Here is a 12,102-nt window from a genome sequence, read left to right as displayed (position 1 = left end):
TACAGATATATTTACATATACATATACATATATACATACATATATACATATATACATGCACACACACACACACACACACACATATATATATATATATTTATACGTGTGCGTGTGTGTGCATAATTATTTTTGATGCCAATAAACAGTCAAATAGATCAATGGCGTTTACGTCGTGTTGGCAAAGGTGGAAGTTTTCTTTGTGATAACATTGCACTTTGAGCCTGTGGCCTCCCTCTTGGCCGTGCTACTGGTGAGGGTTGAAGGGGTCTGAGTTCATGTGGGGGTGGAGGTGGTAGAGCAGGTGGTGATGGTGGAGGCAAGTCATCATCTAATTTAGGAAGTGGTGGCTTTAATTCAGCTGGAACTTTTGATTTGTTACCAGTGTCGTCGAGTTCAAGATATTGTGGCTGGCTCTCATACTCATAGTGAACTTCTACCTCATCTTCAACTTCTTTTTCATCTGCCGTTGATTCTCCAGACCATTCACTGACAGGCACCATATAATCACCAGCATCATAAGCTCTGTTAGAGACACCATCTTGGAGCTTAAATTGAGTTTTATCTTTACTCTCCTTTTCGGGTTCTTCATTAATCCATGACCAATTTTTGGTAAGGGGACTGATTTTGCCAAGGGAACTAGGTGGATCATCCTCAAATGTTTTGATTTCTAAGGGGTGTTCAAATTTCTCACAGTTTGCTGCTTTTGGAGAATGTTTCATGTAATTCGGTACCACATCTGAAAGTTCTGCATAATGATTGTCTGCGAAAAAGTAAAGAAAGACAAAGGATAGCATAAGATGTTCGAAAAAAACTTTGGAAAACAATTTTTGAATCAAACAGAAAAAAAAATTTTTAATCCTTTACTTTAAGAACACAAAACTGTAAGAGCAGCAGACCAAAATCATCTAACAACAGCAGTTAAAATGCTACATGTTTATTTTTACTGCACTGGGCTTTGTCAATATCATGTACTCACTGCCAGCCGCATGCTAAGACAAGTCCATCACTAATGCACCTTTTAGTAATTATGCATTTCTATCTTAAATAGTTTATCCCAGTTTACATGTATGAACAAAATAGTACAACAGTTTATATGTATTAACAAACAGTACCTTGATCTGTCTGAGGTATCAAATAGTACATTCATCAGTCCTGTCTGTACTAACAAACAGTATCAACTTCAGACTATCTGTATTAACAATTAATACCTCTGAACCTCTATATAATCACTCAGTCAGAAATAACAGCAAAATATTCCCCTGGTCATACCTTATTTTCTTAAAAAAAGGGACACGTTAGCAAATGCAGTTCTAAATACATTATATCCTAATGAAAATGCGATGGTCAAGGCTAAGATACCTTTAATCATACTTCTGCTGGACTAGGTTGACCTGGAATCAAACAACAATAGCATGACAAAGAATAAAACTGTGAATCAAGATTTCAGATTAGATATATAATCATAAAGAGACATAGACCTGGCATTTATTGTACATCAGACAAAACTAAAAGCCATTGAAACTTAGGTCTTAAGTTTGCCACGACCTTACAGACTCTTTAGGTTACAGTTTATCCCTGTTTGTATGGCATATGAACGACCAAGAGTACAGTACTCTCTCCTGAATGGAGATGTCAGTCCATTTCAGGATAAACTTCCAGCTATTGCTGGTACTAATTTTCAGTTGAGTGAACTGGAGCAACATGAAATGAAGTGTTTTGCTCAAGAACAGTATGTCACCTAGTCTAGGAATCAAAATCAGAACCTTAAGATTGTGTGTCCAAAAACCCTAACCACTAAAATAGATACAGTTCTGTGCCTTACATTAATCATATCTACTTAATCTCTTCAGTTGAAGGACAGCTATCCCTGAACCTCTGTCATACTCCAACTTCTCACCTGACACATGGCCACTTCTCTGTTTCTCTCCCTTCTTCAGTTGAGATGTCCTTGTCTTGCAAGTCACTTACTGATCTCATAGGGATTAAAGTATAGGTAAAGCTACCTTCTTGAGTCTTGCCGACTCATAAGGGCCAGTTTACTGGTTTCATGGTGTATATATTCCACACCTGGACGGGACGCCAGTCCATCACAGGATTATTCATTTTTGCCAGGTGAGTGGATTGGAGTGAAAGGAAGTGTTTTGCACAAGAACACTATGCGTACCCAGTCCAGGAATCAAAACCACAATCTTACGATTATGAATCCAACACCCTAACCACTAAGCCACGTGCCTCCACATCCCACAAGTATTGGTGCCATATAAAAAGCACCTGTTCTGACACCATGTAAAAAGCAGCCCTACCAGCACCATCTAAAAAGCACCCATGCTGGTGCCATGTAGAATGCACCTGTGCTGGCATCATGTAAAACAGACCAGTGCCAGTGTTGTGTTCAGGACACCCATGCTGGAGCCACATGGAAAAGCAACTATATAGAACCCACATAAAAAAGTACCCATGCTAACACCATGTATGAAGGTACCCATGCCAGCATCATGTAGAAAGTACCCAGTTTACTCTGTAAAGTGGTTGGCATAGACACCATATCAAAACATGACTGGAGCCTGGTGCAACCCTTCAGCTTGCCAGCTCCTGTCAAACCATCCAACCCATGCCAGCAAGGGAAACAGACGTTAAATGATGATGATGATGATTTTTATCATGGATTGAACAAGGATTTAGAAAAGTTCCTACCTTCAATTGGAATGGGTGGAGGAGGTCTTCGGATGAGTGTTGGACTGTAAGCAGGGTTATTTGTGTGTTGCATTGTGTTCCAGTTATTCTGTTCAGAGTTTAGAGTTCTGCAAGGAATTATAGAGTATCATTAAAAAAAAAGCTGGTCAAATACAGAGACGCACACACATGCACACACACACACACATGCATTCAGACAGCCTCAATGCAAATATACAGTATTTTAATGCAGCCAGTATCATACAATTTCCTTATCAAAATATCAGTTATTCTAGAATATATAGAATCTTATTCTGTATTTTGTCTTGTGTACTGAATTCAGATTTAATGTATAAAGCAACTGATGGTTTAAGACGAAGATGAGCATGGTGGTGGTGGTGGTGGTGGTGGTGGTGATGGTGGTTGTGGCAGAGGTGGGGATGTTGATGTTGATGATGATGATGGCAAAGAGAATGACAATGATGGTAGAGCAGGAAGAGAATGTTAACGGTGATAATAACAATGATGATGATAGTGTTGTTGTTTGCAGTGAAAATTGTGTAAGATTCCCTGATCTATCAGAGCAGTGAAATAGAGGGTTCAATCCCTCTGATTCTCTTCTGAAAAACACTAATTTAGGATAAGTGTGACTCTTTCTATTCAACCTGGATATTTCTATTTCAGATGAATATCTCATCATTTTCCACCCTTCTTTTACTCAAGACACCACTATGTAACTGACCCCTTCTTAGTCATGTGACTACCATATAACTGACACACTCTTACTCAGGCAACAACAATATCCCTAAACTTCCCCCAGTATCAACTATATCATCAGGCTTCTCTCTTAATCAACTGACCACTACGTCACTAATAAGGCCACACTGATATCTCTCATCCAGGAGTCTGTTAGCTAACTAATCAGGTTAAAACTATCATTAGTATAGCTTGACCTCTGAGATGAAGCCATACTAATGTCTAGTTTACTAATGATGATGATGATGATGATGATAAAAGCTAAACTCAAATCTATTAATAATGTAGCAGAGAAAAAAAAAAGCCAAAATAAATTGCTGCCAACTCACGGTGGTTCCCTGCGCCGAAACTTTCTGAAGTAAATCCAGACTCCAACAGCAACAATGGCCACAATAAATATAGCCAGTAGAACATAGAACACAGTACTACTACGTACCATTCTATCTGTGACCTCTAGGGGAATAAAAAATAAGGATCAGAAAGAAATCTATAAGAATAATTTCTAGAACTGCATGTGAGTTGAGAATTCAGTTCTTGAGAGGAGGGAATCAGTAGTTAAAGTAAGAAATACTTAAAATAAGAAATTTCCAATATTTATCAGTTGAGACATATGTACTCTAAATATTCTGAAATACTCTACTTAATTAAACAAACATTTCTTTGTATAAACAAGATTCATTAAAACGGTTCTTTTTTAAGTTACCTTTCCTATTATGGGTATCAGATATTTTGCCACAACTGTTTTGGCAGGGCTGGTTTGACATTGACTTATTCGACATCAAATGCTTTGTTCTCTAGGACCTTTTGGCACTGTGAAAATTTGTTTTTTATTCTAGTTAACACAACTATTAAACTTCATTTAACTTTCTACTGCACTTCATATATGTATATGATGAATGAGACTGTTGATGTTGATCAGGTTCAATTATTAATAAATTATAATGTCTCTCTCTTTCTCACTCTCTCATATCTGTGTGTGTGTGTGTGTGTGTGTGTGTGTGTGTGTGTGTGTGTGTGTGTGTGTGTGTGTGTGTGTGTAAGAGACAGACTGACAGACAGATAGAAAGAGATGAGTATATTTCTTTGCACATGTGTGTTTTCCTCCAGTGCCAAAATGTACTGTTGCCAAAACAGATTGAATATCTTGTCAGCCATGCCAAATTACCAGTATCCAAATAGCCACACCCAATCATCTCATTCTATCCTCTTATCAGTAACATGATTACCATCACCACCATACACCATAGCAGCCAAATCTCTCTCATCACATCCAACCATTTTGAGAAAACAAAAATAGGATAATATAATCTAATCTACACTAATTCCGAGTAAAAGATGGGATGGTCACAGATGGAAAACATTCAATCATAGGTTGTGTTTAATCAGAGCACCACCATCAACAACATTAGCATGAATTGCTTAACTGTTTTTCCATGCTGTTAAGATTTGGACAGACTTACAGTAATTCTTCCTGTTGTCTTTGTCCTCTGATTCTTCTTTGAGTTCAAGATTCTTAGTCAACTCCTCTACCATGATACAGTATTCAGCATCATCATGTATTAAAAGCTTCACATTTACCTCTAATTTAATTTATCCATCTATTGAGCCTTCCTCATTCATAGACACACTGAATTGATCAGTCATCTCCTTTTCCCTAACTTACTCAGGATCTATCTTTAGTGACAAAGACTTACTAACGTACTACAAACACATCATATAAGCTATTATTTTCCCTGATCCTGTCAGCTGCTGAGTCTTGCAATCGCTTCTAAAACTACCACCACATATACACACATAAACCAGGTAGGTTTCTAAAGCCATTTTAATCCTTACATAATCTTCTATTCTTAAGAGAACCCCCCACCCTTCCTACCTTGAACCATCTCTTTCATTTGACTAAAACATATTTTGTTTACTCTTTCCTTCCTTTATGTTGTGATGGACTATGGAAAACCTTAACGATCGGTGGTGTCATGAGTTGGGTTTATGAAAAGATTTTTTTTTTAAACTGCCTGATGAGAGGCTAGTATCTTAGCATATTTCCTCTCTACATCTACTTCACTTGATGTGAATCAAGCAGCATCAAGGAAGTACATTTGTCATAGATTTGAACCAATACAGAATCTTAACTAATTTATTTTGTGTCATAGTTCTTTCTTTTCTTTTTTTTTATATTTTTACCCACCAACATTCAGTATGTCTGAGTTATAAACTAGTTTGAATTTGTTATCAAAGCAATAAACATTAAAACTAGAACAAGCTCTTACTAAAATATAACTCATTGATGATCAACTATTATACACACTTACACATGCAACCACATACAGATATTAAAAAAGAAAACTTGAATTTCTACTACATGCAACTATATTATAAAAACAAACGTAACTAGAAACATTTGGACAAACACATTATTAAAGGTTCAAAATTATCCATAAATGATGACCCAATATTATTTATGATATGGAATATTATAAACAGTATTAAAAAGTTCTGATATGATTTTCTGTCTCTTTGTCTCATTTGTAATATTTGTTTCAAATTTTGGTAAACGGCCAGCAAATTCAGGGGCAAGAAAGTCAGTTATATTGACTCCAGTTCTCAACTGGTCCTTATTTTATTAATCCCAAAAGGATGAAAGGCAAAGTTAACCTCGGCAAAATTTGAACTCAGAGCATAAAGACAGATGAAATACTGCTAAGCATTTTGCCTGGCATGCTAGTGATTCTTCCAACTCTCCAGCCTGTCTCATTTGTAATATTACAGACACTGTCAGTGACAAACTGACAGAATTGTTAGCATGCCAGGCAAAATGCTTAGTGGCATTTTCTCCCTCTTCGTGTTCTGAGTTCAAATTCCACTGAGGTTGACTTTGCCTTTCATCCTTTTGAGGAGGATAAAAAATAAGTACCAGTTGAACCCTCTTCCTCAAAATTACTGGCCTTGTGCCAAAATTAGAAATCAATATTATAGACACTATTTAAGACATGATGATTACAAAGACATGGTGTTATAAAGATTGATATGTTGTTCTAGCACAGGGATCAACAACTTCTTTTAGTAATGCACTTTTGATTTGTTTAGGTTTTTTATCATTTGCCAATGCCCTGTATATATGTTATATCAGATTCTACATATGACAATATTCCCATATATCCCCACCATTTCCATCACTAGCAATGTATATGTAAGCAAAAGTTAAACAAATCATAACACAAAATATTGTCTAAAAGCTAGCAACTACTCAATGGCTCTAAATTCCTTTAACTGGATAAAATTTTAGAAAAGAATACAAAGAACACTTCATTATCTAACAATTGCTGACCCCTGTTCTAGAACATCAGTTTTATTCCTGCTCAGACTTGTGGTCCAACACATCTTCCCAGCTTGCAGTCACATATTTCCACTGCAATTTTAAATAATTTTTGTTTCTTTTCCTTGAAACACGTTTATTTGTTCTCTGTGTCAAGTAATCACTTTGAAATGCTGTCTTACATAATATAACAGATCTTATTTCATCTCAGTTATTTCTAATTGCTTGCAGCAATCTTAGAATGTTGCCACATGCAGCAATAGTAGGATGTACAGGAAACAAACCAATTCCAAAATGTGGCTTATCAGAAACATTGAGGTCCTTTGAGACTGCTCAGAGTATCATTTATATTTATTTCTGTCTCTGTTTACTTTGATCAGTTGTAAATGCTGGAACAGACCATCAAAAGAGGAGCATAATTTAAATATTTTATCCTCAATCCAGGTTTACTGATATGTCAACCATTCTGCAACAATGTATATGACTGCTGATAAACAGCTATACACTTGCCTGGGTTAAATACATAATTACAGGTAGTCTACTAGAAAGTACTCTGACTATATAACACTTATATAGTCACCCACCTGATTTTCAGGATTGAACTAACTGAACAACTTTAAAGTTCAAGATGGAGGTAAATATATTGGAGTGACTTATGTCTTAAAACATGCTGAATGTTTTAAGGCATGTTGTAAGACACACTAGTGGTATGTGCCCAAGGATTGCTCTTTACATCAGAGTATGATCTTCTGAATCAGTTTGGTATTAGTGGAAAAAAACAATGTGTGTTGTAAGAGTCCTAATGCCTACAGATAGAGAGAGCTGAACACTGACACTGATATTACACTGAGTTTTAGTACAAAGAATGATTGCTTTTTTCTCATGTGCAGTTGAGATGATGCACATGGAATATATGTGGAGCAACACACAAAACAGAGTCTCTATAAGTTCTATAAGCTGACTCCTTTGATAAAACAATATCACAGCACAAAGGAACCCTGATTTGAATATAGCCTAACCATTTGAGTATCATAAAGTGAAGAGCCAAAATACTTGATTTATGAGAATTCTCTTACTCTGAAGGTCAGTTATTTTGCTTTTGACAAACAGATTTACCAAACATGTTTGCAACATTTACCAAACTGTCATATACAGTATTTACCAAACCATTTGGCATCATTCCTATAATTATCGGCTTTTATGCTTTTCAAAGATGGAACTTCAACCTGTGTCTAAACGTAAGCTACATGACATTAACTTCATATTAATTCACATATTAATTAGATTTACTCACAGCTATTATTCAGTACACAAGTTGCAAGAAACATGAAGCAAATGAATAGCTATAAAGTCAGTAATACAACAGTCATGCAGAATAATGAGAAGACAGTCAATTCTAACACTATAATCTGATGAAACATTTATTGGACAAAAATTATGCTCAAAGTCTATGTTGTAAAAAGTAAAAATTTTCAAATATTACCGTTAAATTTGAACTGCCGATGAGATGCCTTAAATCCACCAAGTGTGTTTCGAAACAAAGCATCTTCAATGACTCGTTTTATTGCATATTCACTTGTAACTGATTCATGGTCAGCAGAGTTTATATATTCAATGATAATCATTTCAAATTGAACCACAGTATCATTAAAAGAAAAGCCAGGCCTGAAAAGAAAATCATAATGTATGGGAAATGAGAATATAAACTTTTAATATGTAAAGAGTAAATTATTGTTATGGAAAATATGTTTCTTGCATGTGATTCTATAATCAGATATAATGTCACTATTAATTTAATTAATGGGTTACCTATAAAGAAATATTTATATTTCCCCCAAGATATATTTTTTAGAACATAAAAAAATATGACATACTTCAGGTTTTTAACATTCACTTCCATCTGGACATTTTTCATAACTTTCTGGTATAATGATTTTAGCTAAAAAAAATAGTGAGTAAAATGACATATAACAATCAATTGGCTTTTGATTTCCATATTTTGCATTCAAAACATCTTTAACATTTGAGAAATGTTGTCATCTTTTTGTACAGTGAAGAAAATTAGATGTACGGAAACACATTGGAATCACAATAAGAAATAAATTATGTTGGATGAGTGAGAAGAGCAGTCAGTCGTTTTCACTTCATCACCCATCTCATTGTTACAAGTTTGTATGGAGTGCAACAGTCCCAAGAAACAGGTTTTGTCCCTTATTTGTGATTTAGTTAAACAGCTTATGTGATAGCAGAAAGGGATGGCAGAAGAGAGAGAGAGAGTTGTTTGTAAACATATATGGAATTTAAAAGGATGCCCATGATTGTTGTGGGAAAGATGGTAGATAATCTTGTGGGAGTTTACCAAGTCACTAGCCTGATGTCAGAGCATTAATGTGTCCATGCCCAGGAAAACAAGACGTTCAGAATATGGTAGATGCCTGATGGCAGGTATTCAACTGGTTGCATGTTTCTGAATAGCATCCAGAAGATAGATATTCTGAGCAAGATAGGGGCTCCATACTAGTGATGCAAACTCTAAGTGTGGATGTACTATAACCATATATGGCTTTAAACAAATAACAGGAGAGTGGCTGACAAAGACCTTACTGGTTGATGCTAAGACTCGTTCACTGTTCACATCTTGTGCATTATTCAATGTACTGTTCATGTATTATTCAATGTACTGGTCATACACTTCTGGCTATTTTTTCTGATGAGTTGTAGTGCATATGGGTACTGTATACAATAAGTTCATTATCAGTATTATTTTAAGCTAGCAAGTATGGGAGATAACTCTTATTATTAAACCTCAACGAAACGCTGACATCATGCACTTGCTAAAGTGAAGACGAATAAATCATTAAATAAATACACAATACTGAGTGGCGCAGAAAATTAGTATAAAGATTAAATCACGCAGAGAGACAAGACAGTTACAAAAATTAAAGCACAAAGTTTACCTCCTTATCAAAACGAGCTGAAAATTCTTGGTTACTGGTTTTTGAGTAAGGATATTGAACCTCAACAGTCACATCATAGGTTCTCTTTACTGCAATATAAAGTATTTATATAAGTGTTAAATTGAGGATACTATTTTAAAGTGTGTTTAAGAATAACGGTGTAACAATTGCTGATGGGATACTCAATATTTAGTGAAGGGTCAAAATTGTAAAATCCCAATTAACTTCAAATTTACAATGCATGGCTTTAGCCTTAGGGCTGAAACATAAAAGAATAATATATATATATATATATACATATATGCATACATAAACCAAAAAAATCAGGAGGTATGAAGGGAGAATATATTTATTTAACCACTCAATATCTGTAAGGTTATGTGATAGGTCTAATTTGTTTTCAAGCGATTTGCACAATCCAATCTCACTCTCTGATCATGGACAACATAAACTCAAACAGAAGAACTAGTCTGCATCATCAAATATTGTCAGTGTTGCAGGTTTTCTCTCAGAGTTTCCCCTCTCCTAGAGAGATGGTGTGACAACAACAGAGGGCCTCCCACTCCCAGTGAGCCAACTGCACACCTAGACTCCAACCCAGGTATTTCCATGCCCATGCACATACATACATGCATACATACACATGTACGCATATTGTTGGATGGCTGTTGACTGCTCATGATCTCTTCTGCCCTTTGACATGGCAAACCCACCAAGCTTGCTTAGTGAGGAGGGTGATTGTTGGACACTCTGCAGGACATACATACATACATACATACATACATACATACATACATTTATTCATTCATTCTCCAAATCTGATCTATTAGTGGCACAGTGAAGATTTGTAAGAGATTTCAAAAATTCTTCATCTGAGTTTCTTATATGAATAGATGCACACACTTGGGTGTTTTCCTGTGTACTTAAAAGTACATTTACAATCATATGCAGTTATATTGTGTCCAACACAGGTACCAGAGTTGTAACATATCATATTAGCATCACATAGACAGTTCAACCAACACAACAATTCAACCACATATTCACAAATACCAGCAACTCTCTTTTTGGGGATAGTAAATCTTGAAGCACACATGAAACTATAATTAATAGCATGCAAACAATGGGATGTAAAACCCTTTTGGATAGAAAAAGTTAAAGCTGCCCATACACACACACAAACACACACACAAACACACACACACACACACACACACACACACACACACACACACATATATATATATATATATATATATATATATACGACAGGCTTCTTTCAGTTTCAGTTTCTTTGGTCAGCCTGGGGCTATAGCAGAAGACACTTACCCAAGGTGTCATGCAGTGGAACTGAACCCAGAAGCATGTGTTTAGTAAGAAAGCTACTTACCACACAGCTATGCCCATATAATTTTTCTTCAAAGTATTTGACAGTGCTTACCTTGTTTTTTTCTAGTTTCACATAGTTTTCCTGTGTACCTAAAAGTACATTTACAGTCATACGCAGTTATATTGTGTCTAACACAGGTACCAGAGTTGTGACATATCATATTAGCATCACATTTCAGAAAATCTGTAAAATAGAAACATTAAGAAAAATATTATATTTTATGTTTCTGAGAATGGAAACTAATGCTTCCAAGTTTCTAACTCTACTGAAAGAATGAGTGCCAGCATTTGTAGGCAAATTGCAAATTAATCTGTACTAATGAATTCCAGTAAAAATATAAATCTACAACTCATTTGATTATGTTCTTGAGAAATAAATACGCATAGGTATAGGCGTAGGAGTGGTTGTGTGGTAAGTAGCTTGCTTACTAACCACATGGTTCCGGGTTCAGTCCCACTGCGTGGCACCTTGGGCAAGTGTCTTCTACTATAGCCTCGGGCCGACCAAAGCCTTGTGAGTGGATTTGGTAGACGGAAACTGAAAGAAGCCCGTTGTATATATGTATATATATATATGTATGTGTGTTTGTGTTTCTGTGTTTGTCCTCACCATCGCTTGACAACCGATGTTGGTGTGTTTACGTCCCCGTAACTTAGTGATTCGGCAAAAAAAGACCGATAGAATAAGTACTAGGCTTACAAAGAATAAGTCCTGGGGTCGATTTTCTCGACTAAAGGCAGTGCTCCAGCATGGCCACAGTCAAATGACTGAAACAAGTAAAAGAGTAAAAGAGTAAAGAGTATAGGTGCAGGCATGGCTGTGTGGTTAAGAAAATTGCTTTGCAACCACATGATTTCAAGTTCAGTGCTAATGCATGCCATCTTCAGTGAGTGTTTTCTACTATAGCTGCAGGTCAACCGACACCTTATGAATGACTTCGGTACAAATAGTGTGGCAGTCCCTTATACATATACGTGTGTGTGTGTGTGTGTGTGTGTGTGTGTGTGTGTGTG

General features: G+C 35.9%; 1 protein-coding gene across 2 annotated transcripts in view; it reads right to left on the bottom strand.

Moving 5' to 3' along the window:
* Window positions 1–15: 15 nt before the first annotated feature.
* The window catches only part of LOC106878075 (uncharacterized), a 47,515-nt gene continuing 35,428 nt past the window's right edge, over window positions 16–12,102 (bottom strand). The window contains exons 15-21 of one of the 2 annotated variants that reach the window (XM_052965692.1): window positions 11,141–11,272; window positions 9,700–9,788; window positions 8,617–8,681; window positions 8,226–8,407; window positions 3,759–3,882; window positions 2,695–2,801; window positions 16–760 (exon numbers count right to left, since the gene is read on the bottom strand). In XM_052965692.1, the coding sequence (XP_052821652.1) occupies window positions 156–760; window positions 2,695–2,801; window positions 3,759–3,882; window positions 8,226–8,407; window positions 8,617–8,681; window positions 9,700–9,788; window positions 11,141–11,272 (1,304 nt within the window). In that variant the 3' untranslated portion in view covers window positions 16–155. The remainder of the gene's footprint in view (window positions 761–2,694; window positions 2,802–3,758; window positions 3,883–8,225; window positions 8,408–8,616; window positions 8,682–9,699; window positions 9,789–11,140; window positions 11,273–12,102) is intronic. The other variant, XR_008263480.1, reaches the window with a different exon arrangement.

This window comes from Octopus bimaculoides, chromosome 1, assembly GCF_001194135.2.
Source record: "Octopus bimaculoides isolate UCB-OBI-ISO-001 chromosome 1, ASM119413v2, whole genome shotgun sequence".
Taxonomy (NCBI): Eukaryota; Metazoa; Mollusca; class Cephalopoda; order Octopoda; family Octopodidae; genus Octopus; species Octopus bimaculoides.
This window is presented reverse-complemented; position numbering and strand designations above follow the sequence as displayed.